At 44.6% G+C, this 27,500-nt stretch overlaps 2 protein-coding genes across 2 annotated transcripts in view; one reads left to right on the top strand and one right to left on the bottom strand.

Moving 5' to 3' along the window:
- The window catches only part of LOC143298668 (uncharacterized), a 14,533-nt gene extending 7,800 nt beyond the window's left edge, over window positions 1–6,733 (bottom strand). Inside the window, exons 1-4 of the mRNA XM_076611552.1 lie at window positions 6,718–6,733; window positions 4,611–4,661; window positions 3,618–3,842; window positions 2,058–2,176 (exon numbers count right to left, since the gene is read on the bottom strand). Of these exons, the coding sequence (XP_076467667.1) occupies window positions 2,058–2,176; window positions 3,618–3,842; window positions 4,611–4,661; window positions 6,718–6,733 (411 nt within the window). The remainder of the gene's footprint in view (window positions 1–2,057; window positions 2,177–3,617; window positions 3,843–4,610; window positions 4,662–6,717) is intronic.
- Window positions 6,734–12,644: 5,911 nt separating this feature from the next.
- The window catches only part of LOC143298667 (sodium-dependent proline transporter-like), a 27,382-nt gene continuing 12,526 nt past the window's right edge, over window positions 12,645–27,500 (top strand). Inside the window, exons 1-7 of the mRNA XM_076611551.1 lie at window positions 12,645–12,746; window positions 14,806–14,952; window positions 17,399–17,530; window positions 20,332–20,659; window positions 22,368–22,503; window positions 23,419–23,553; window positions 25,135–25,238. Coding sequence (XP_076467666.1) covers window positions 14,826–14,952; window positions 17,399–17,530; window positions 20,332–20,659; window positions 22,368–22,503; window positions 23,419–23,553; window positions 25,135–25,238 — 962 coding nt within the window. The 5' untranslated portion in view covers window positions 12,645–12,746; window positions 14,806–14,825. The remainder of the gene's footprint in view (window positions 12,747–14,805; window positions 14,953–17,398; window positions 17,531–20,331; window positions 20,660–22,367; window positions 22,504–23,418; window positions 23,554–25,134; window positions 25,239–27,500) is intronic.

Below are 27,500 nucleotides of genomic sequence, written 5' to 3'. Positions count from 1 at the left end.
CATCAACACAATGTGAGGGACACATCAACACATCATGTGAGGGACACATCAACACACAATGTGAGGGACACATCAACACATCATGTGAGGGACACATCAACACATCATGTGAGGGACACATCAACACACAATGTGAGGGACACATCAACACATCATGTGAGGGACACATCAACACAATGTGAGGGACACATCAACACATCATGTGAGGGACACATCAATACACAATGTGAGGGACACATCAACACATCATGTGAGGGACACAACACACAATGTGAGGGACACATCAACACAATGTGAGGGACACATCAACACATCATGTGAGGGACACATCAACACACAATGTGAGGGACACATCAACACATCATGTGAGGGACACATCAACACAATGTGAGGGACACATCATCACATCATGTGAGGGACACATCAACACACTGTGAGGGACACATCAACACATCATGTGAGGGACACAACACACTGTGAGGGACACATCAACACACTGTGAGGGACACATCAACACATCATGTGAGGGACACATCAACACACAATGTGAGGGACACATCAACACAATGTGAGGGACACATCAACACAATGTGAGGGACACATCAACACATCATGTGAGGGACACATCAACACAATGTGAGGGACACATCAACACACTGTGAGGGACACATCAACACAATGTGAGGGACACATCAACACATCATGTGAGGGACACATCAACACAATGTGAGGGACACATCAACACACAATGTGAGGGACACATCAACACATCATGTGAGGGACACATCAACACAATGTGAGGGACACATCAACACATCATGTGAGGGACACATCAACACAATGTGAGGGACACATCAACACAATGTGAGGGACACATCAACACATCATGTGAGGGACACATCAACACACAATGTGAGGGACACATCAACACAATGTGAGGGACATATCAACGGATCATGAAGTAACGCTTCAACAGAATGAGTAGAATCGTAAAGCAAGCAAACAATAATCATGCACCAGAAATAAATACATCATTTTTTACTCACTTGTGTAAACAAAGTGAGTCTATGTTTTAATCCGGTGTTCGGTTGTCTGTGTGTATGTGTGTGTGTGTGTGTGTGTGTGTGTGTGTGTGTGTGTGTGTGTGTGTGTGTGTGTGTCCGTGGTAAACTTTAACATTGACATTTTCTCTGCAACTACTTTGTCAGTTGACACCAAATTTGGCATTAAAATAGGAAAAATCCAGTTCTTTCCAGTCATCTTGTTTAAAACAATATTGCGCTTCTGGGATTGGCACAAAAAAAAAAAAAGAATGAAGCCTAATTATATGCAAACTGCATTTACTGTAATATTTATATTTTTTGTATTATCTAAACTTGGCACTTTGATCTGATATTCTGACCCAACAGCTAGAGCAGTCATTATTATCATTTTTTGTTCAAACAGGAACTTCTTTTGCTAAGCATGGAATTTTTATTTATTTTGCAAACGTTTTGGTGCAGATAGTAAAAAGGGGAAATTACTCTGTAATGCTAGTGGAGTTAATTTGCTTTAAACTGATCTTTCTCATCTTAAACATTACATTTTGAAACAAGAGAGGCAAGGCCTTCAAGACTCACTTGTGATGCACTTTTTAAAAAAATCCAAGCTTTTTATGTATTGAGTATAATTTCAAAACGTAATGTTTAAGATGAAAAAGATCAGTTTAAAGCAAACTAAGTTCCCCAGCAGAGTAATTTCCCTTGTTCTGCTATCTACACCAAAACGTTTGCAATAAATAAAACTTCCATGCTTAGCAAAAGAAGTTGCTGTTTGAACAAAAAATGATAATAATGACAGATCCTTTGTTGGGTTGAATATCAGATCAAAGTGCCAAGTTTAGAGAATACAAAAAATATAAATATAACAGTAAATGCATTATACTCAATACATAAAAACTTGGATTTTTTTAAAAAGTGTATCACAAGAGAGTCTTGAAGGCCTTGCCTTTCTTGTTACCTTTGTGATGCCACTGCCCTATAGCAATGATTGGGGAAAACCCTTATTACACGACTCACCTCATGTATAAATCCGATGGCGCTCGTCAATTCAGCCGCCAAAAGCACGAAATGATCCGTGTCCAGCCGCAATCTTGTATTGTAGATGAACTTGTGCAGTGTACCTTGGCAGTAGAACTCTTGGAACATGCAACAAAAATAATTAATCAATAAAGCAGAATATATATATATATATATATACTCTCTCTCCCTCTGTATATATATATATCCTAAATACATATACTCTCTCTCTCTCTGCATATATATATATCCTAAATATACCGGGTAAATATTTGTATTTGTATTTCTCTTTTTATCACAGCAGATTTCTCTGTGTGAAATTCGGTCTGCTCTGCTCAGGAAGAGCGCGTCGCTACACTACAGCGCCACCCTTTTTTGTTGTTGTTTGTTTTGTGTTTCCTATTCGAAGTGGATTTTTTCTACAGAATTTTGCCAGGAACAACCCTTTTGTTGCCGTGGGTTCGTCTACGTGCGCTAAGTGCATGCTGTTCACGGGACCTCGGTTTATCGTCTAATCCGAATGACTAGCGTCCAGACCACCACTCAAGGTCTAGTGGAGGGGGAGAATATATCGGCGGCTGAGCCGTGACTCGAACCAGCGTGCTCAGATTATGTCGCTTCCTTGGCGGACGCGTTACCTCTAGGCCATCACTCCATATATGTACGTGTGTGTGTGTGTGTGTGTTTTCCCCACCCCTGAAGACCGTCTGTTTCAACAACTGTAATCTAATCTCACCTGTCAGGTAATTGAAATGCTCTCTCTCTCTCTCTCTCTCTCTCTCACCTGTCAGATAATTGAAATGCTCTCTCTCTCTCTCATCTGTCAGATAATTGAAATGCTCTCTCTCTCTCTCTCTCTCTCTCTCTCTCTCTCTCTCTCCTGTCAGATAATTGAAATGCTCTCTCTCTCTCTCTCTCTCTCTCTCTCTCTCACCTGTCAGAAAATTGAAATGCTCTCTCTCTCTCACCTGTCAGGTAATTGAAATGCTCTCTCTCTCTCTCTCTCTCTCTCTCTCACCTGTCAGATAATTGAAATGCTCTCTCTCTCTCTCTCTCTCTCCTGTCAGGTAATTGAAATGCTCTCTCTCTCTCTCTCTCTCTCTCTCACCTGTCAGGTAATTGAAATGCTCTCTCTCTCTCTCTCTCACCTGTCAGGTAATTGAAATGCTCTCTCTCTCTCTCTCTCTCTCTCACCTGTCAGATAATTGAAATGCTCTCTCTCTCTCTCTCTCTCACCTGTCAGGTAATTGAAATGCTCTCTCTCTCTCTCTCTCTCTCTCTCTCTCTCTCTCTCTCACCTGTCAGGTAATTGAAATGCTCTCTCTCTCTCTCTCTCTCTCTCACCTGTCAGGTAATTGAAATGCTCTCTCTCTCTCTCGCCTGTCAGGTAATTGAAATGCTCTCTCTCTCTCTCTCTCTCTCTCTCACCTGTCAGGTAATTGAAATGCTCTCTCTCTCTCTCATCTGTCAGATAATTGAAATGCTCTCTCTCTCTCTCTCTCTCTCTCTCTCTCTCTCTCTCTCGCCTGTCAGAAAATTGAAATGCTCTCTCTCTCTCACCTGTCAGGTAATTGAAATGCTCTGGACTCCTGAAGACGGCGATCAGCTGAAGACAGAAGGGAGCGCGTGCCTCCCGCAGCTCCTCCAGAATGTCCTGCTCTCTCAGCAACCTCGTGTTGTTGTCCTTCTTCTTCACCTGCTTCAGGGCCAGCATCTCACTGCTGCCCAGCCCGGGGAGGCGCCTGCTGCTGCGGACCGGCTTCACCACCACCACCTGACCAAAGCCTGAACGAAAATGGGGTGGTGAGGGGGCGTGGGGGTTGGGGGGGGGGGGGGCGGTTAAGGTGTTTTTTTGTTTTGTTTTAAATTTTTTCTATGGGTTCTGGTATAGCGCCTTTCTTCAATCAGAGACTAAAAAAGACTTTTCTTGGATTTTTTTTTTTCCAAGCACGGAGTCATTCGCACAACAGGATGTCTTATGTCACTGGCTGAAAGTCAGTCGACTGACATCTAACTTTAGGCACTCAATCGTTTATTGGCATTAATAACGTTAAGAGATTTACTGCTTTGGGTTTTTCTTCTTCTTTTCTTTTTGTTATTGTTTGTTTTTTGTTTGTGTTGTTGTTGTTATTTTGGGTACTTTTTTTTTGGCATTTAGCAAGCCTGAAGAAACCTTTTTTTTTTCCTCATTCAGTTTTAAGTCTTTTTTCCTTATATTTGTAGCGAGTAGCATTGGCTGCAAAAACAAATACAAAAATTCACCCATACACACACTCTCTCTCTCTCTCTCTCTCTCTCTCTATATATATATATATAAAATTACATATATGATCATATATATATATATATATACATACATTATATATATAAAATTACATGTAATATATGATCATATATATATATATATGCATACATTATATATATATATATATATATATATATATAGCGGCTACAAGACGGAACACAAAGCTAACGCAGTTCGGTTTGTGTGTGTGTGTGTGTGTGTGTGTGTGTGTGTGTGTGTGTGTTGCTGTTGTGGTTTGCAATACTTACTTCCACTCGCCACAGGAAAGAGCTCCTTGAAGTCACTCAGAAACAAGGGAACTGAAAATTAAAGGAAAGCATCTGTTTCATTCTTTGTCATCGTTGTGGCGCACACGCACTCGATCGCGTCGGGACACATGCACGTACGTGCGCGCACGCGCGCACACACACACACACATATATACACATACGCACGCGCTTGCGTCATCACACAATATCACCTATCCCTTATTGATTGAACGCTGGTCATAGGAGTCTCCTTATATCCTATCCTACCATCCAAGCCACTTCCATTTTTACGCCGAGACAAGTGCAAAACCGGCTGTGAGACAAATCATTTGACTGACTGACTGAAATATTGTAGCACATTTAACGTCAAGTTTTTTTCCCCTAAGCACCCCGTTTTGCCGACTTGGGACTGCTCAAGGCTAAAGTTAATGTGCCTTTTTTTCTCAGTCGTTCGTCTTCAAGGTTTGGACAGAGGATGAAGAAGAGAGAGTGGGGGTGGTAGGCGAGGTAGTGGGGATGGAGGAAACGGAGGGGAGAGGGGGTGGATCGGCGGGGTTTCAGGCCACAAAGAAATTAATAAAGAAACAAAAGAGACAAAGGGACCCACACTACTAGACGGGCGCAATAGCCGAGTGGTTAAAGTGTTGGCGTTTCGATCTGAGGGTCTCGGGTTCCAATCTCGGTAACGGCGCCCTGGTGGGTAAAGGGTGGAGATTTTTCTCATCTCCCAAGTCAACATATGTGCAGACCTGCTAGTGCCTGAACTCCCTTGTGTGTATACGCAAGCAGAAGATCAAATACGCACGTTAAAGATCCCGTACTCCATGTCAGTTTTCTGTGGGTTATGGAAAAAGAACATACCCAGCATGCACGCCCCCGAATACGGAGTATGGCTGCCTACATGGCGTGGTAAAAACGGTCATGCACGTAAAAGCCCACCCGTGTAGGTACGAGTGAACGTGGGAGTTGCAGCCCACGAAAGAAGAAGACCACACTACTAGCACTCACCCCTCTGAAATAACCTAATTTTCTAATCGAACTAAGACCAGTATAGACCTAGGCCCTCAACAACTTGTGCCTCATGTAAAGGGCGACAGTCAACTACAGGCTGTTTAATAATTAAGTCCAAGACGACTTTTTCTTCTTTGTTCGTGGGCTGCAACCCCGACGTTCACTCATATGTACACGTGTGGCCTTTTATGTGTATGACCATTTTTACCCCGCCATGTGGACGGCCATACTCTGTGATCACCCCTTTACCTTCCTCCACCCTCTTCCATTCATTCCACCTGGTTAAACATCCAGTCCTCTCTTACACACGTGGCCAACGGCGATAACCATGCCTGGAAGATGAGGAAAAGGGGCGGCTGTACATATGGTGGGGGGGCGAGGGAGGCATGTGTTATTGAACTACTCCACGTTGTTACACTCCGACATAGGACAGAAAAGGTGTGTGTGGCGTTAATTGAAGTTTTGAAGGAACACCACACTCTGAAACCACCCACAACGACAACGAGGTCAGAGAGACAAACAGTAAAAATAAACCAACAAAAATTGATGCCTCTACTACCAACCCGACACTTGTTTTGAAAGTTTCTTTAAAAAAAAAAACACACTAGGATTTTTTTTGTTTTTTGTAGGAAGTACACATAAAACAAATGTAAAAATGGTAAAATCACATGCTCGAACCGGTTTCACGCGGCCTACTTCATGCATGTGCGTACGGTAAATAGTCACGTGTGACATCCCTAACTAGGTAAAAAAAAAAAAAAATCGTCTTCCTTTTTCCTTTTTTTTCCCATTTCTATAATACCCAGGATTTCACTCATGTTTTATGTGGTGTTTATTTCCTGTATAATGTATTAAAAAAAAAAACAACCAACAAGATTATACTTACTTAGTCAAAGGCATCGATTAAGAAACAAAGAACAAAAAAAAAAAAAAAAAAAAAAAAGAAAAGAAGAACGGCAACACGCATTTCATGTTGTTCTGCCGTTGTCTTGCCTGTTGTAGTGGGAGGTAGCAACAATACACAATATCGAAAAGATTATATATTAGATTAAGGCACAGACTAAAAAATTTGAAATAAAATAAAAGCACGTGTTACCTTGTCCTGAAGCCATCGTTGTCTTTTGTGGAAGACAGCAAGCACACACTCAAAACGTCAAAGAAACTGATGTTTCAGATTCCGAGGTGACTTGTCGCAAAAAAATTGAAGTTTCAAACGTATCTAAAATCACACCAACCAAAAAGAGAACTTAAAACGACGTTCTGAAGATGTGAGAACTGTAACTACAAAAATCACAATTGCGACTATAGCAAACTGACTCTTTTAAATGCCTCTTCTCGCAAGCTGCGCACACAAGAAATGTGGATGTGAGTGATCTTTATACACAAACCGTACCATGTGGTCAGTTTCCCGACTTCCTCATTTCCATTTCTCCCACGACCATTCCTGCTTTTTGATTGGCCGCTGGGCTGGGAGCGAGACAACAAAGCTGACCCAGTCAGAAAGGGACTTAACAATGAGTCGCAAACAACTGTTTACCGCTTGTGGGTGACCAGCGGAGTGTTATCTGTTACGACGATAGGCCTTGTTTAGGGTTGTTTCAAATGTGTGTGTGTGTGTGTGTGTGTGTGTGTGTGTGTGTGTGTCCCTCCCGAGAGTGTTCAAGTTCCACAGGGAAGGCTGCCAACGGGTGGTTTTTCGTTACACCACGGTTAACGCCAACACCCTACTTCTTCGTCGTCTTCTCCAGTTGTGCTGCGACTCTCATGATCACCTGGAGTGTGTGTGTGTGTGTGTGTGTGTGTGTGTGTGTGTGTGTGTGTGTGTGTGTGTGTGTGTAGTCTTTAATCCTTGTGTGTGTGTGTGTGTGTGTGTGTGTGTGTGTGTGTGTGTGTGTGTGTGTAGTCTTTAATCCTTGTGTGACACGTTGCGAAACACAAAGAAAAAATGATGAGTGGACACTTGGCCTCACTTTGGGTTCTCGTTTTTGTTGGGTGCACACTTTCTCTCTTTGTAATTGTGTGGACAGTAAAGGTCATTTGACGTTGTGTGACACACACACACACACACACACACACACACACACACACACCACAACACACTCGCACGTACACACAGATTTGCTTGCAATAAGTATAGCTTGAGATAAATGAAAATGAGAGAGAGAGAGAGAGAGATAGAGAGAGAGAGCAGGGAACAACTGCTTCCGCTTCGATACATACATATATATATATATATATATATATATATATATATATATATATATGTATGTATAAAAGCTCACTTGTGAAAAATGTTATTAAAGTCACCACTAAAAAATCAAATATGCTTTTTTCACTTGGCTTAAGGCGATATCAAAAAGACTGGTTTTACAGTACAAGGTGTGTTTATTTATTTTTAAAAATAAAAATGAAACTATACTTTTACTGCATATGCTAATTAATCAAAGCAAAATAATGGGTTATATGACTGGAAATGCCGGTTACCTTGTAACACTAATACCCATTTTCCTAACAGCAGCCCTAAGGTGGGACGAAAAAACAGAAAAGGAAAAAAAAAGATATAGCATTTTAGCATTGGTAGAGTATTGTTATCATATATTTAAACTTTATTTTTTAAATTGATTTTTAGATTGCTTGTTGAAGTTGCTGTCAAAGTCTTAAACAGATCATTTCTGTGAATGCCAAGGACAAAATGATATTGTTGTTTGCTTTCACTTTATATATATATATATATATATATATATATATATATATATATATATATATAAGAGAAGAATGAATTCATTATCTCACAAAGAGAAATTGCATCGGATGCGGCAAAATACAACTACACAATCAGCCAACAGACAGACACACACACACACACAAACAAAAACAAAACAACAACATTAAACATTGCTTATCAAACAGGAGCAATAAAAAAATTTAAGTTTTCCATATAAAAGCATTTCACATTATGGGTTGATCTGAACGAAGTGAATCCTCCTTGAGTGAGTGGACTGAAGTGATTGCATTCCATCAACTTGTTCGTGTGCATGTCACACAGCAGCAGCAGCTCCTCTACGTGTTATATTAGGTGTAACACAGCACACAGAGCACAGTACGGACTGACTGACCTTCTTACACATGCCAGTGACAACACAAAAGGAAAAAAAAATGATCGATGCATCGAGATCGAACACGTGTTTGTGTTTGTTTGTATTCATTCTCTTATTCACTCATTCATTTTTTTTTCTCTCTATCTAGATCGCCACTGCTTGCCAAACCCGCATATGCACACACAGAAAAAGAAAGAAGTGAAAAGAAAACCCACAAAAGAAATGGCTAACTGTCCGATACACTGCCCTTACATGAAGCACCATGACACTGGACTGTTCCCCAAGCTTTCCCACACCTCAAGGAGAACCGTTTCATAACTGTCGCCCAGGTAACCACGGACCACCACCTCAAATTGAAATCCAAGGCCTTGGGACATATCAGACACAACAATTGGATCTCTCTCTCTGTGTTTGTGTGTGTGTGTGTGTGTGTGTGTTTCCCTCCCGAGAGTGTTCAAGTTCCACAGGGAAGGCTGCCAACGGGTGGTTTTTCGTTACACCACGGTTAACGCCAACACCCTTCTTCTTCGTCTTCTCCATTCGTGCTGCAACTCCCACGATCACCCGGAATAGACTTTGGTTTAAACAGTATTTTTATTTGGAACATGTCACAATACAACACAGATATCGATAAACGGACAACAAGAAAATCTAATATTAAGTCCTATCCTGATACATGTACATACTGAATATGTGAGGGATGTCATCATAACTAGAAGTTAAGACGTGAACATACATGAGTTTTGAACAAAACTACGCTGAGATATAAACAAAGTGAAGAAAATGAATAATAAACGTGTGGTGGAGATAGAAGTCAATAGAGAGAGAACGAGAAGTATCAACGCTGGGGCACAAGCACAGCAAGACTGAACTTGGTCGACAAACACAGCGGCGAAGGCCAAGCCCTAAACAAATCAGTCCTCAGGGTTGTTTTTTCTGCCAATAGGGGGTCATTAAGCTTCACTTCAAGAAAGGGAGGACCATCCCATTAAAATGAGCTGGTGGGGGAATGGGGGGAATGTAGGGGGGGACCTGCCCAACATTACACTGGCGCCAGCAGAACAATGAGCCGAAAGGGTGAGTGGTGAGAATGGGACCACTTGGGTGGGGCTGCCAAGTGGCTGGAGGGGTCGCGGGCCAATTACAAAGAGACCCGTCTAAACTTCCATTCGCAAAGTCTGCGGGTCCAATTCACAAACGTCTGACAGTGGAGAGCTCGGAATTCCAACTGAGCCAACAAGGAACCCTGAAAGATGTGGGGTTTTGTCGATCATGCCCTACGGAGACATTGAACGACAAAGTTAGGTAAATCTTGGTGAGACAAAGGGACATAACTTCAAGCCACTACTGTGTGTGTGTGTGTGTGCACACAACACTCACACACACACACACACAGATGGTAACTGCGATAAGACAGCCTTTCAAGAACGCTAGGCGGGGTCGTAAAAGTTATGTCACAACTCGTCACCACAACCTGGAGTCAGGTCTGTTGTGTGGAGGAAGTGGAGACAGGGGTGGAGGGGGGAGGGGAGGTTGACGTGGGGGGATGGGGTGGGGAGGGGGAATTTACTCCGCCCGATGTTCGTTGTGCTAAACAGGTTGTGTGTGTGTGTGTGTGTGTGTCGGGTAGTCGGTCTTATCTGTAAAAAGGGCAAGACGTGAGATAACAGCTTGTACGATAAGCTTGTAGCGACGATCGTTTGTATGTTATTGGTCGGATTAATTTACAACTCCTTGGTTTCGCCGCGTAGGTGGCGTCATAAAAAGCTGGGAAGCCAGTGAACAGCTTCTTAGCCACGTCACTTTAGTGACCACAATGATGGACAGTGCACCAGAGGTTTTTTTTTCAGTTAAAAAAATCTATCATTTATTTATTTATTCTTTTTTTATCATTGTTCTTATTTATTCATTTTTTATATATTTTTTTTCTCAAGGCCTGACTTAGCGCGTTGGGTTACGCTGCTGGTCAGGCATCTGCTTAGCAGATGTGGTGTAGCGTATACGGATTTGTCCGAACGCACGCAGTGATGTCCTGGATATTTTGACATTTTTTCTGACCTGGGTTTTGGGTTTGTGTCTGTGTTCATGTATGCCGCTTTAGGTGTAGGGTAAACTGTTCACTGTGTGCTGCTTTAGGTGTAGGGTGAACTGTTCACTGTGTGCTGCTTTAGGTGTAGGGTGAACTGTTCACAATGTACTGCTTTAGGTGTAGGGTGAACTGTTCACAATGTACTGTTTTAGGTGTAGGGTGAACTGTTCATAATGTACTGTTTTAGGTGTAGGGTGAACTGTTCACAATGTACTGCTTTAGGTGTAGGGTGAACTGTTCACAATGTACTGTTTTAGGTGTAGGGTGAACTGTTCACAATGTACTGCTTTAGGTGTAGGGTGAACTGTTCACAATGTACTGCTTTAGGTGTAGGGTGAACTGTTCACTGTGTGCTGCTTTAGGTGTAAGGTGAACTGTTCACTGTGTACTGCTTTAGGTGTAGGGTGAACTGTTTATTGTGTACTGCTTTAGTGTAGGGTGAACTGTTCACTGTGTGCTGCTTTAGTGTAGGGTGAACTGATCACTGTGCTGCTTTAGTGTAGGGTGAACTGTTTACTGTGTGCTGCTTTAGTGTAGGGTAAACTGATCACTGTGTGCTGCTTTAGTGTAGGGTGAACTGATCACTGTGCTGCTTTAGTGTAGGGTGAACTGTTTACTGTGTGCTGCTTTAGTGTAGGGTGAACTGTTCATTGTGTACTGCTTTATGTGTAGGGTGAACTGTTCATTGTGTACTGCTTTATGTGTAGGGTAAACTGTTCATTGTGTACTGCTTTAGGTGTAGGGTGAACTGTTCACAATGTACTGCTTTAGGTGTAGGGTAAACTGTTCACTGTGTACTGCTTTAGTGTAGGGTGAACTGTTCATTGTGTGCTGCTTTATGTAGGGTAAACAGTTTACTGTGTGCTGCTTTATGTAGGGTAAACAGTTTACTGTGTACTGCTTTAGGTGTAGGGTAAACTGTTCACTGTGTGCTGCTTTAGTGTAGGGTGAACTGTTCACTGTGTACTGCTTTAGTGTAGGGTGAACTGTTCACTGTGTGCTGCTTTAGTGTAGGGTGAACTGTTCACTGTGTACTGCTTTAGTGTAGGGTGAACTGTTCACAATGTACTGCTTTAGGTGTAGGGTGAACTGTTCACAATGTACTGCTTTAGGTGTAGGGTGAACTGTTTACTGTGTACTGCTTTAGTGTAGGGTAAACTGTTCACTGTGTACTGCTTTAGGTGTAGGGTAAACAGTTTACTGTGTGCTGCTTTATGTAGGTGTGCTTATGCCAGTAGGAACTGCGTATGCTTAGTGTGTGTTGCTTAAAGATGCTTAGTGATTAGAAGTTTGAGTTAGCGCTTTTGTGTGCTGTTCTGTAGTACTCTATAAAAACCACTCCTGCTATTGGTATGAGCAGAGAGAGTGAGTGAGCACAAGTGTGTGCATCATCAACAAATCCAATATCCTCCTCTCTGTTCCCATATCGAGCCTGAGTTTTTACATAGATAAATATCACACATCCTTTTATCATCACACAAACAAAAGGGGGCAACTGTACATTTGATGAATGGATTCAGCACGCTACACGAGCTGTGCGCAGTGGAAACATAGCAGACATTGTGTATGACATGCAGCAGGTGTGATGTATGCATCAACAATTTGTCATGGGGGTTCACTATTGTCCACTTCATTTATGTGAACAACGCAATGGCGTGTGGATATCACGTTGCTTAGTTGGCACCCCTACTCATTATTAATTCGTCACAGGCCTTCACTTGAATATCCTTATTGTTGAGCAGATAGGATTATTAACCCCCTACCCCCCATCCCCACTCCACCCCCCAGCTTTCTCCATTTTCTTCCACCACCCCGAACCTGTCATTTCCACTCACCATCTTGCATTCTGTTCGCTCACCTATACCAGTGTGATACTCAGGGTGCAGCCTTGTGCACTTCGATCACGCTTCCACTTCTCATCAGCTCCAACCACCAGCGGTAGGTTGTCACACATGTGGTGTGGTGTTACTATGTGTCCTTCAGCACAATACAAAAAGATACACCTTCAATGATCGATTGGAACTTTCTTTTCAGTCACAACAACTGTCATTCGGTCTGGTTGAGCTCTGGTTTTAGCTTTTAAAACGGCGATTGATGAAGAATAAGAAAATGTGATAAAGGAAAAAAAAAAGTCACTTATTTTTAGCCCATAACGTATAACACAAAAAACCCCACAAAAAACAACAACAACCAAAAACAAACAAAAAAACAACCAACTACAACCAGGGTACCTTGTGATTTATTTAACAATTAATTATAAGATCCAGATGGATGTTAGATGCTGACCGCTAAAGTTACCCAATGCATGGCCGAAGTCAGCAGTTCCTTTGGCAGGCTGACTCTACGACTTTGGCAGAAAAATGGCATCAAAATATCAGTCTAGATCACAGTGTATAGGGCAGTGGTCCTTTCCACATCTCTATACTTCTTTAAAGCTTGAAAACTCTACCACCACCACATCAAGTAGCTGAAAAAAAAAAATCTATCAGCGCGGTCTTCGCAGAATATGTGGCATCAAGTGTCAGGACAGTGTAACAAATCCAGAGTTCGTGGCGAAATGTCAGATCACAAGCATGGAATGTATCATGACCCCAGCAAGGTGGCAGAGTGGTTAAGACGCTCATCCGTCATTACAGAGTCCGTGAGAGTCTGCGTTCGAATCCCGCTCTGACCCATTCTCCCAAGTTTGACACGAAAATCGAACTGAGCGTCTAGTCTTTCGGATGAGACAATAAGCCAAAGTCCCGTGTGCAGCACACACTTGACGCACTGAAAAAGAACCCATGGCAACGAAAGTGTTGTCCTCTGGCAAAATTCTGCAGAAGAAATCCACTCTGATAGGCACACAAATAATTATTATATCATGCATGCACTCAAAGTCTGACTAAATGTTAGCAGTTGTGGTGTAGCGTATATGGATTTGTCCGAACGCAGTGACGCCTCTTTGAGAAACTGAAACTGATCCGGAGCCATCTGCGATGGTCAGATCATGTCAGCCAGTGGAGAATGGTCTGAGCAAAGGGATGGATTTTTTAAATTGTATTGAAAACAGGCCAACAGCTATTCAAAACGAAGAGGAGAGGCGTGAACAAGGAACCGCCATGTACCCTTCGACTCCTTTCCCTGCAATGTATGTGGCTGGCTGTGTGCATCCAGGATAGGTCTTCACTCACACCTGACGACCCATCCAGAAGAAGATGAAATCTGCTTCGTCAACTCTTCCATCGTGCCTTCGAGATACTCAATCAACTATACAATTGTAACATGTCTCCAACTTGTTTTTGAGGAGGAGGATTTTTGTTCAATGTCCCGTCACACATATTGCTGATTGAGGACAATTTGTTAGAGTGTTAATGTATACATTTGAATAGAACAAGTATGATGATAGAGATTCTGGGGCAGACGGTATCAGTTTACAGTATCTCATAATGATCTGAAATCTTCTAACTAAGGAATGGCTGAATGGCTGATCCACTGAATAACAATATTCAGCTTGTGCTACTCTGCTGTACGATGAAGACGTTGCATATGATGTTTATACTCTGTGGTGTTTCGGATTCAAATATGTTACTACTATGATGAATGTCTGTTTTGTTTAATCTACAGTGGAAGTGTTTTCGATTCAGATATTCAGATACCGATTTTGTTTGTCTGAACTCTGATGAAGACGTTTCATCAGTCTTTTGTTGTTGTTGTTTTTGTTTTTTGTTTGTTATTGTTGTTGATATGATGAACGTGTTCCAAATTTTGTTTCTCGGTCCAATGAAGAAGTTGTTTCCATTTTCGTTTGTATCTGTTTATGAAAATTAAAGTATTTCCGATTTTGTTTTATCAATAATGTAGTGAGTGTTACATACTTTGCTTGTCTGTGTAATGATGGAAGTTATCCAGATTTTGATATGTTTGCCTCCACAATGACGGAAGGCGGTTGAGATCGAGGACTGTTTATTTGTATGAATATGGTCTGTCGGATTGAGAGCTTCTTTTGTTTGTACAGTATTGACGGACTGGAGCATCATGGCAGAGCCAACGCCTAGAGGGAACTGGGGAAACTGGCTGGAGTTTCTCTTCTCCATCATCGGATGTATCGTGGGTCTGGGCAACGTGTGGAGATTCCCCTACGTCTGTTACGCCAACGGCGGAGGTATTGTCATCATTGTCATCATCGTCGTTGTCTTCTTCGACGGTGTTGGTTTAGATGTTATCAGCATCACTGGGGTCTTATAGTTACCGTTGTTGTCATCGTCGCCAACGTCGTCATCATCACCACCACCATAGTTTTCATACTGATTATCGTAATCTTCATCATCGTCGTTGTCGTGATCATCCTCCTGATACTCCTCCTCCTCCTCATCGTCATCATTTTCCAACGATAACCAGCCATAACTACTGCTGCTTCTGTTTCTACTCCCAACTCTGCTGCTGCTGTTACTGCTATGATGGTAACTACTGCTGCTGTTACCACTACGATTACAACTGCTGCTGCTGTTACCACCATTACAACTTACCGCGACTTCCACTGTTACCACAACGATTGCAACTACTGCTGCTGTTACTTGGATTTATATACTCCAGCTGCTGATGTGACTTCGCCAATACTACCGGTATAATGCTGCCAAATGTGCAACAAAAAATGACACACAAGTGAATAGTCCACGCCGTGGACCCAGTCACTTATCATCGCCCTCTCCAAGAAAGAAAATCTCTGACACTTCCAGAACTACCGAAGCATCAGTTAGATCAGCTATGCTAGCAAAGTAATGGTAAAAATCACTCTGAACAGATTACAAGTGGATACCATAATTGCTGAAGAACAGGCTGGGTTAGGTAAAGGCAGAGGTACCGTCGAACATATCTCTGACCCGCCTACCTTGTGCCAAAAATAACAACAACAAACAAACAAACAACAACAACATCAGAACTACCCCCAACACCAAAGGGAATTTTACCACGTCTTCACAGACTTCAAGAAAGCGTTTGATAGAGTCTGACAAGAAGCACTATGGGCCACAATAAAATAATGATAAAAAAGAATCGGACAAAAGCTTCACAACACCATCCAGCAACTAAACTCCAAATTGATCAGTGCGGTATTCACACAGGGTGCTCTTGGAAAATGGTTCCACACTCCAGTTGGAGTCCATCAGGGCTGCCGTCTGTCTCCCAAGCTGTTCAACATGTTCTGGAACGCATCATGACTGATGCGCTTGAAGATCAGCACAGTCAGTACTGGAGGAAGAACCATCACAAACCTTCATTTCGCAGACGACATTGACGGCTTGGCAGGCAGTCAGCAAGAACTCGTCCAGCTTGTTAAAAAAACAAACCCGAAAAACAACAATTGGATGAAACATCAACAAGACATTGCATGGAAAACAACACCGAAAAGCCAGCACAAAACCACCATCACTGCTGATATAACTGCCCTGTCTAGGCACAGAGACTAGAAACTGTTCAACAGTTCACTTGCCTGGAATCCATCATCAGCAATGAAAGATCCAAACCAGAAATCTTCTCGGTATTAGCAAAGACAACACCAGCATTGTCCAGACTGAAATCTATGTGGTAGGGCAGAAAACAGTTCTATGAAACACATGATCAGACTCCTGCATGTGCTGGTATGTTTCCCGTGTGCATGCGAGACATGGACCCTCAAGGTGGATTTGGAAATAACTCCAGCCATGGAAACGAGGTTTTATCACAAGAAAGTAGACATCAGATCACAACATCAATGAACAAGTGCCCCAAACCATCAAGCAGCACACTCTACCTTATGAAGATCTGTCGACATAAGAAGAAAGCTACGCAGTTATGGCCACGTAACAAGAACTAATAGCCTTGCTGAAACAATCCCCCAAGGTACTGTTGAGGGAGGGAGACGGAGGGGGAGACATAAAAAACAACGATGGACGGACAACATTGCAGAATGGACAGGAAACCCATTTGCAGAGACCCAGGCTTTGACACACAGCCGAGAGACCTGGAAGAATCTGTAAACAGTTCTACTGTGCGGCGCCCCAGAAATGGAGGAGAAGAAGAGGAAGCAGAAGACCAATATAATCCAGTCACTTCTGACGCGATCGTGGTTGGAAGTGCTACCACCACTGTTTATCACCACCCTCACTCCCTTGTCACTCACACCCCAACAAGACCGTCATCACCTCCAAGCTGCTGTTGAAAGACTGACTGGCTGAGTGACTGAATGGATGAATGGGATGAATGGATGGATGGATGGATGAAAGCAGGAAATGGTATGAACTCATTTTGTGCAATGCAGCAGTTGGATGAAAAGTTTGTCTTCAGTTTTGTGGACGTGCAGTTTTCTTCTTCTTCTTCTTTGTATTCGTCTTCGTATTCTTCCTCTTTTCTTCTCAGTATTCTTCTTCTTCGTATCCTTCTTTGTATTCTTCATGTAAATCTTCTTCATGGTATTCTCCTTCTTCGTGTTCTTCTTCTGCAGTGTTTCTCTTCCATCACAACTGGGTCACAGTTTCTGACACACTCGTAAAACTAAAAATTCTTTTTCATATTTTCATGTATTGCATTCAATGTAATCAGTGTTTGTTTGTTGTTTGTTTTTGGTTTTTCAGCTGCGTTCTTGATCCCCTACCTTCTGCTGATGGCGGTGTGTGGAGTGCCGTTGCTCTTCCTGGAAATGGCCGTCTGTCAGTTCTCCAACCTGGGGCCAGGGAGGGTCTGGGTCGTCTGCCCTCTCTTCAGAGGTCGGCTACAGCTGAGTGTTTTTGTCTTGTTTTTTTTTTCTTTTTCTTTATATATAATGTGAGGTTTTTTTTAATTGCATATAAGCCACGGGCATCATTACAATTGCATTGGGTTTGGTGGGGATGAGGAGGGAGTAGTGGTGACAACATCTTCATTGTACACTCCAGTATACAGCATCTAGTTACATACAACAAAAAGTCCCCAGGGTAGCTTATAAGTTGTAACACATTCACTGCTACCGGTAATCGAAGCTGATGCACTGATCAGTGTTTTTTGCCGGCTCTTAACTGAATGGAAGATTTTTTTCATGCACGTGAAACAACCTATTCTTTCCAATGTTCAGCTGAACACGCACATGCATCAGATGATTATGCATTCATTACAATGTTGATAATCCTTTCTTGTCTTATATGATTGGCTTGGATATAATATATATGTATACACAACTCACACAGCTACAGCTGAGTTCGTTTTTCTGTACGTCGTGTTCGTGAGGGACTGGTGATTGTGTCTGTCTGTCGCTCTGTTGCTTCCCTTCTCCTGTTTTCTCTGCATCTCTTTTTGTATGTTTTTGTTAGCTTTCTGTGGCGTTGTTTGCAGGTAAACACGCGGTTATTTTGCTTCATGAAAGTGTTCCTGGATATATTGTGAGTGAAGCGTACACTATTGTACATCAGAACATCCGCCACAGGCTGTTACCGTCATCATCACCATCGTCATCGCCACCACCTCCACCATTACCATCATCATAATCATCATCACCATCACCATCATCATCACCACCATTACCGCCACCGCCACTACCACCACCACCACCATCATAATGCATCATCATAATTACCGCCACCGCCACCGCCACTACCACCACCACCACCATCATAATGCATCATCATAATTACCGCCACCGCCACCACCATCATTATGCATCATCATAATTACCGCCCACCGCCACCACCATCATCATGCATCATCACCATTACCGCCACCGCCACCACCATCATCATGCATCATCACCATTACCGCCACCGCCACCACCATCATCATGCATCATCACCATTACCGCCACCGCCACCAACCACCACCATCATAATGCATCATCATAATTACCGCCACCGCCACCGCCACTACCACCACCACCACCATCATAATGCATCATCATAATTACTGCCACCGCCACCACCATCATTATGCATCATCATAATTACCGCCACCGCCACCACCATCATCATGCATCATCACCATTACCGCCACCGCCACCACCATCATCATGCATCATCACCATTACCGCCACCGCCACCACCATCATCATGCATCATCACCATTACCGCCACCGCCACCACCATCATCATGCATCATCACCATTACCGCCACCGCCACCACCATCATCATGCATCATCACCATTACCGCCACCGCCACCACCATCATCATGCATCATCATAATTACTGCCACCGCCACCACCATCATCATGCATCATCACCATTACCGCCACCGCCACCACCATCATCATGCATCATCATAATTACCGCCACCGCCACTACCACCACCATCATAATGCATCATCACCATTACCGCCACCGCCACCACCATCATAATGCATCATCACCATTACCGCCACCGCCACCACCATCATAATGCATCATCACCATTACCGCCACCGCCACCACCATCATAATGCATCATCACCATTACCGCCACCGCCACCACCATCATCATGCATCATCATAATTACCACCGCCACCGCCATCATAATGCATCATCACCATTACTGCCACCGCCACCACCATCATCATGCATCATCACCATTACCGCCACCACCACCACCATCATAATGCATCATCATAATTACCGCCACCGCCACCACCATCATCATGCATCATCACCATTACCGCCACCACCACCACCATCATCATGCATCATCACCATTACCACCACCACCGCCACCACCATCATCATGCATCATCACCATTACCGCCCGCCACCACCATCATGCATCATCCCATTACCGCCACCACCACCACCATCATCATGCATCATCACCATTACCACCACCACCGCCACCACCATCATCATGCATCATCACCATTACCGCCACCACCACCATCATCATCATGCATCATCACCATTACCACCACCACCACCACCATCATCATGCATCATCACCATTACCGCCACCGCCACCACCATCATCATGCATCATCACCATTACCACCGCCACCACCACCATGTATTTACTTCCACGTTTCTCAGCAGGTCTGGGTTCAAATCCTGCTCTCATCCTTTCTCCCAAGTTCGACAGGAAAATCAAACTGAGCGTCTAGTCATTCGGATGAGACCATAAACCGAGGTCTCATGTGCAGTACGCACTCGGCGAACTAAAAAAACAAAAAAACCCATGCCAACGAGAGTGTTGTCCTCTGGCCAAATTATATAGCAGTCCACTCTCATAGGCCCACAAATATACATGCACGCAACTCAAGGCCTCACCAAACGTGTTGGGTTATGCAGCTGGTCAGGCACCTGCTTGCCTAGCAGATGTGGTGCAGCGTATATGGATTCGTCCGAACGCTGTGACGCCTCTTTGAGAAACTGAAACTGACCCGAAGCCATGGTCAGATTATGTCAGCCAATGGAGGATTGTCTGCGCAAAGTTCAATGGTCTGCGCAAAGGGATGAACATTTTATTGAAAACAGGCGAACAGCTATTCAAAACAAAGAGGAAAGAACGGCGTGAACAAGGAACTACCGTGTGCTCTTCACACTCCTTTCTCTGCAATGTATGTGGATGTGAAATTCCACAGGAATCGGGTACAGCATGGTGCTCATCGCGGCTGTGTCGTCCCTGTACTATGCCGCCATCATTGCCTGGGCGCTGTACTTCCTAGCCATGTCGTTCTCCAACCCGTTGCCTTGGACCGGCTGTGACAACGCCTGGAACTCCAACTCCTGCATCCCGACACACATCATGCAGCTGCAGCTGAAGGACCAGGACCCGGGCCACAACCGCACACCGTCGGGCCTGTCTCCGGCGGTTCCCCCGCTCTCTGACGCGGCGACTGTGACGTCACGGAACTCCACCACGGCTGGCGGCGTGTACGAAGCGGAGTCGTCCGCGGTGCAGTTTTGGAGGTGGGGGTTTTGGTGTTGGGACTGGTCGTGAGTGTTGTGAACTTTGACGTGTATGTTGCAGGGATGTTTGATGTGAGTGTAGTGACGTTTGACATCAGCGTTGTGGTGGCGCTCGATATGAGTGTTGTGGTGACGTTTGGCTTGAGTGTTGTGAACTTTGACGTGTATGTTGCCGGGACGTTTGATGTGAGTGTAGTGACGTTTGACATGAGTGTTGTAGTGACGTTTGACGTGAGTGTTGTGGTGATGTTTGACGTGAGTGATTTAGTGACGTTTGACGTGAGTGTTGTGGTGACGTTGGACGTGAGTGTTGTAGTGACATTGGACGTGAGTGTTTTGATGACGTTTGACGTGAGTGTTGCAGGGACGTTTGATATGTGTTTTAACGTTTGACGTGGGTGTTATGACGTTTGACGTAAGTGTTGTAACGTTTGACGTGTGTATTATGACGTTTGACGAAATGTTTGACATGTGTCCTGTGCGTATGACGTGAGTGCTGTGACGATCCACGTGAGTGCTGTGACGTCAGGCTTGAGATCTAAGACAAGTGTTGTACGTTTCATGATGTTGTAATATTCATTTAAGTGTTGTAGGTTTGGCGTATGTGATGTAGAATTGACGAAGGATCTGAAGTTTGATGTCACTGCTTAAGGCTTGACGTATGAGTGGTGTTGTCCAACTGTGACGTATGCGTTGTAGGTAGTGATGTAGATCTGACCTAAGTGTTGTTTTGGAAGTCTATTGCGAACGATGATGACCACAGTGGCTCTGGAGATGAGACCACAGCGCTAAGGCAGACACACTGATGCGGCCACACTGTAGGCAGACAATGGCAGATGGTAGATCTCGTCACGTCCTTTCGTGTGATTGACCTTTCTGAGGGTCCTGAAGACGCCTCTGCTCAAACGCCAGAAACTTCCTTGTAGACATTCAGTCGCCAGGCGCTGTGGTCAGTGGCGAGGTTTTCCCAACCGAGAATGGGAATGGTGCAGGTCACAAGAAAAGCTTTCAGGCAGTCCTTGAAGCGATTCAGTGGTCTTCCGACGTACCTTGTACCAGCAGTCAGTTCAGAGAAGAAGGCTTTCTAAGTTTTTTTTTTGACAATCCTTGTCGTCCATTCGGACTACATACCCAACCCACCGAAGCTGGGATTTGAGTTCTCAAACCTCATTTCTGCTCTGTGAAGCAGTTCTGTATTACAAACTGCCCCCCCCCCCCACCCCTTCACCCCTCTCCTGCTGCCTCCCATGAGATGCCCATGATCTTACGCAAGCATCGGACATGGAACTCATCTAGTGCTCTGATCTGTTTCCTGTGCAGCGTCCATGTCTCACAGCTGTAGAACAGGGAGATGGTGACAGCTGCCTTGTGATCTGCAGGCTTTGTGATCAGTTTGATGGCAGGCTCATTCCATACTTGTCTTCGCATCCTGCTGAAGGAGGCACCTGCCTTTGCCTGTCTCTTTGAGACGTCTTTGCCCATGCTGCAAGTTAAGAATGATGTGACTGTATGGAAATAAACCATTTGGTGCTGTGATTGTATGGGAATGGACCATTTGGTGCTGTGATTGTATGGGAATGGACCATTTGGTGCTGTGATTGTATGGGAATGGACCATTTGGTGCTGTGACTGTATGGGAAGGAATGAACCATATGGTGCTGTGACTGACTGAGAATAAACCATGCGATGCTGTCACTGTGTGGTTCAGGAATCACGTGCTGCAGGACAGTGGCCGGAGTGTCAGTGACCTAGGGGACCTACGGTGGCAGCTGATGCTGTGTCTGCTGGCCACATGGGCCGTCGTCTTCTTCTCTCTTTTCAAGGACATCAAGACATCAGGAAAGGTCAGCACTGGATCTAATATAAATCAAACTGAGCAGGCAAGCATCAGATATATCTGAGGAGAGCAGATTACACGAAACCATGGCAAGTGGAATCCATTCATCTCAACACAAACCACAGCAGATCAAACCAGCACAAAGCAGGATTAACAAAACAAAGCGACAACAACTAAACCAAGAATAGCCTGGCCATGTGAGGTGAACAAAAACTAAAACCAGCCACATCAAACTACATTTAACCAACCTCCCCCAAACAAAAACACATTAAACCAAACGAAATGAATCATCACCCACCGAAATCACGCTAATCTCAATATTCAAACAGGTTAGAAACATACCATGTCAATGAACAAATATCGAAATCAATTTAAACCAAACCGAACCGGTCGAACCCATGCACAGCTTCATAACTGTGCAGGTAAATGTAACACCCCCTGTGTGAAGGGTGATTGCAGAAGGCTGAGAGCATCTCCTTAGACGTAAAGACAGGTGTCCACCTTAGCCTGGAGGTAACGCGTCCGCCTAGGAAGCGAGAGAATCTGAGCACACTAGTTCGAAGCACACCGGCAGTCGCCAGTAATTATCTCCCCCTCCACTAGACCTTGAGTGGTGGTCTGGACGCTAGTCATTCGGATGAGACGACAAACCGTGTGCAGCATACACTAAGCGCACGTAAAAGAACCCACGGCAACAAAAGGGTTGTCCCTGGAAAAATTCTGTAGAAAAATCTACTTCGATAGGAAACAAAAAATTGCAGGCAGAAAACAACAACAACAACAACAACAACAACAAAAAACCCCCCAAAAACCGGGTGGCGTTGTCAGCTTAGCGACGCGCTCTCCCTGGGGAGAGCAGCCCGAATTTCACACACAGAAATCTGTTGTGACAAAAAGAGTAATACAAATATAAATGCTACAGGTGGTGTACGTGGCGGCAGTCCTGCCCTACGTGGTCCTCCTGGCCCTCCTGATCAGGGGTTCTCTGCTCCCCGGGGCTGTGGATGGGGTGATCTTCTACCTGGTCCCCAGTTGGCATCGTCTGCTGGACTGGCAGGTGAAGGGTTTGAGGGCTGTGTGTGTGTAGTTCTGCCTCTGTGTCTCTGTCCCAGTCTCCGTCTCCGCCATTATGTCTCTGTCTCTCTCTCCTTCTCTTTCTCATGTGTGTGTGTGTGTGTGTGTGTGTGTGTGTGTGTGTGTGTGTGTGTGTAAGATTGTATGAATGGGGAGTGCGTGTGCAGAGTTTAGAGAGATAGAAATATATTATCTATCTATCTGTCTATACATACATACATACATACATACATACATACATGAATACCTACATGTGTGTGTGTATGTGTCATTATCATTGTGTTTGTGTGTGTGTGTGTGTGTGTGTGTGTGTGTGTGTGTGTGTGTGTGTGTGTGTGTGTGTGTGTGTGTATTCTGGGGGTAATTCTTGCTCGAATCCTGTTTTAGAGGAAAAGCTAGCTATGGCAGACATTACATTCGTATTATGGTACTGTACATTTTCTTAGCTGTTTTTGAGAGATTTAGATGTTTTGAAGGAAAAGTACGAAAAGTGCTCAAATGAAGCTGAATATAGAATTGGTTTTATTTGGAAACGATGATACCGCATAAAGGATAGAATATTCGACCATATCGTTCTATTAGCGGAACAATTCATCTATAAATAAAGAATAAGTAAAATTAGACAAATTATCAAAAACGTCTGCTAGAATCGATCCACGGATATGAAGTGAAAAAAAACCCAAACAAACAAACAAACAAACAAAAAAGACAAACAAAGAAAAAACACAAAAAACAAGCGTTGTAAGTGAGTTTATAGCATTTACGAGAAAAGGGTACTTACATAAAAGTTGTAGAAAACGATAGCATGTAAAAATGTTACATAATAAAACATCATACTAATACAAAACACATTACAGAAAAAAAACTGCGTGTAAAAAATATTACATAAAACACCATACCATTGCATAACAATTCCATAAGACCCACGATTATACTGTTGCAATATGAACTGGGGTGTTCATGCATTTTGTCATGCCTCACATAATAATGTCAATACTATATGTAATTCCACTTATGATGTACATGGAGATACTTATGTAGAAGATCCTCAGCTACCAACTAGTAACAGCTACATTGAAGACACTGGTCTTGAACGTGCCTTCTTTCTTCACACACCATGATTGATACGTTTCCATATTTACCCACAAAAATAGTTTTAAGATATGTAGGTAAAATATAGAAAAAGTACTGTGAAAATCAATGAAAGAATAAGGGTTTGTTGGGTTTTTTTTTGTTTTTTTTTTTTTTTTTTTAAATATTATTATGTGTATTCGTGTTTGTTCTTCTTCTTTTTGGTTGTTGTTGTATTGTTTGTTTTTGTTTTCGTTTTGTTTTGTTTTTTTATTCTTAAACTTTCCGTTCCTCATATTCCAGTTATAGTTAATCTACTTAGTATCATTGTTAGTGTATGTCTGTATAACTATCATAGGCCAAACTTTACAAGAAGCTGCTGCTGCTGCTGATGATGATGGTGATGATGATGATGATGACGATGATGACGATAATGATTACGACAATGACAACAAAGGCAGACGCAATGCTGACAACACTGTCCACCATCCAGGTATGGCTGGCGGCGTCCTCCCAAGTTTTCTTTTCCCTAGGACTCTCTTTTGGAGGCGTCAGCACCCTGGCCAGCTTCAACCGCTTCCACAACAACGTGTACAGGTCGGTGACAGTGACTGGCTGTGGACCTCGACTGTGGCTGTGGACCTCGACTCGACTGTGGAACTCGACTTGGCTGTACCTGTGGCTGTGGCTGTGGCTATGACTGTGACTGTGGCTGACTGTGTGGCTGTGGCTGTGACTGTGACTGTGGCTGTGGCTGTGACTGTGACTGTGTGACTGTGACTGTGGCTGTGACTGTGACTGTGACTGTGTGACTGTGGCTGTGGCTGTGACTGTGATTGTGACTGTGGCTGTGACTATGACTGTGTGACTGTGACTGTCGCTTTGGCTGTGGATGTGTCACTGTGATTGTGACTGTGACTGTGACTGTGACTGTGACTGTGGCTGTGTGACTGTGGCTGTGACTGTGGCTGTGGCTGTGTGACTGTGATTGTGACTGTGACTGGCTGTGACTGTGACTGTGGCTGTGACTGTGGCTGTGTGACTGTGATTGTGACTGTGACTGTGGCTGTGACTGTGGCTGTGTGACTGTGATTGTGACTGTGGCTGTGGCTGTGTGACTGTGGCTGTGGCTGTGTGGCTGTGGCTGTGACTGTGGCTGTGGCTATGACTGTAACTGTGGCTGTGACTGTGACTGGGGCTGTGTGACTGTGACTGTGGCTGTGGCTGTGACTGTGGCTGTGTGACTGTGGCTGTGGCTGTGACTGTGACTGTGGCTGTGGCTGTGTGACTGTGACTGTGACTGTGGCTGTGACTATGACTGTGTGACTGTGGCCGTGACTGTGGCTGTGGCTGACTGTGTGGCTGTGGCTGTGACTGTGGCTGTGGCTGTGACTGTGGCTGTGGCTGTGGCTATGGCTGTGGTTGTGGCTGTGGCTGTGACTGTGGCTGTGGCTGTGTGACTGTGACTGTGGCTGTGTGACTGTGGCTGTGTGACTGTGACTGTGGCTGTGTGACTGTGGCTGTGTCTGTGACTGTGGCTGTGTGACTGTGTCTGTGACTGTGACTGTGTGACTGTGACTGTGACTGTGGCTGTGACTGTGACTGTGGCTGTGACTGTGACTGACTGTGACTGTGGCTGTGGCTGTGTGGCTGTGACTGTGACTGTGACTGTGGCTGTGACTGTGACTGTGGCTGTGGCTGTGGCTGTGACTGTGGCTGTGACTGTGACTGTGACTGTGACTGTGACTGTGGCTGTGACTGTGGCTGTGTGACTGTGACTGTGGCTGTGACTATGACTGTGGCTGTGACTGTGACTGTGGCTGTGTGACTGTGGCTGTGACTGTGACTGTGTGACTGTGACTGTGACTGTGGCTGTGTGGCTGTGACTATGACTGTGACTGTGACTGTGGCTGTGACTGTGACTGTGACTGTGGCTGTGTGGCTGTGACTATGACTGTGACTGTGACTGTGACTGTGGCTGTGACTGTGACTGACTGTGGCTGTGGCTGTGGCTGTGGCTGTGGCTGTGACTGTGACTGTGGCTGTGACTGTGACTGTGACTGACTGTGACTGTGGCTGTGGCTGTGTGGCTGTGACTGTGACTGTGGTCGTGACTGTGGCTGTGTGACTGTGACTGTGACTGTGGCTGTGACTGACTGTGGCTGTGGCTGTGGCTGTGACTGACTGTGACTGTGGCTGTGACTGTGACTGTGGCTGTGGCTGTGACTGTGACTGTGGCTGTGGCTGTGGCTGTGACTGACTGTGACTGTGGCTGTGGCTGTGGCTGTGGCTGTGACTGACTGTGACTGTGGCTGTGACTGTGACTGTGGCTGTGGCTGTGACTGACTGTGGCTGTGGCTGTGGCTGTGACTGTGGCTGTGGCTGTGACTGACTGTGGCTGTGGCTGTGGCTGTGACTGACTGTGGCTGTGGCTGTGGCTGTGACTGACTGTGACTGTGGCTGTGGCTGTGACTGACTGTGGCTGTGGCTGTGGCTGTGACTGACTGTGGCTGTGGCTGTGGCTGTGACTGACTGTGACTGTGGCTGTGGCTGTGACTGACTGTGACTGTGGCTGTGGCTGTGACTGACTGTGGCTGTGGCTGTGGCTGTGACTGACTGTGACTGTGGCTGTGGCTGTGACTGACTGTGGCTGTGGCTGTGGCTGTGACTGACTGTGGCTGTGGCTGTGACTGTGACTGTGACTGACTGTGGCTGTGGCTGTGGCTGTGACTGTGACTGACTGTGGCTGTGGCTGTGACTGACTGTGGCTGTGGCTGTGGCTGTGACTGACTGTGACTGTGACTGTGACTGACTGTGGCTGTGGCTGTGGCTGTGACTGACTGTGACTGTGTGGCTATG

This window comes from Babylonia areolata, chromosome 24 (genome assembly GCF_041734735.1).
Source record: "Babylonia areolata isolate BAREFJ2019XMU chromosome 24, ASM4173473v1, whole genome shotgun sequence".
Lineage (NCBI taxonomy): Eukaryota > Metazoa > Mollusca > Gastropoda > Neogastropoda > Buccinidae > Babylonia > Babylonia areolata.
The sequence above is the reverse complement of the archived record's forward strand: the minus strand, read 5'-3'. Positions and strand labels throughout refer to the sequence as shown.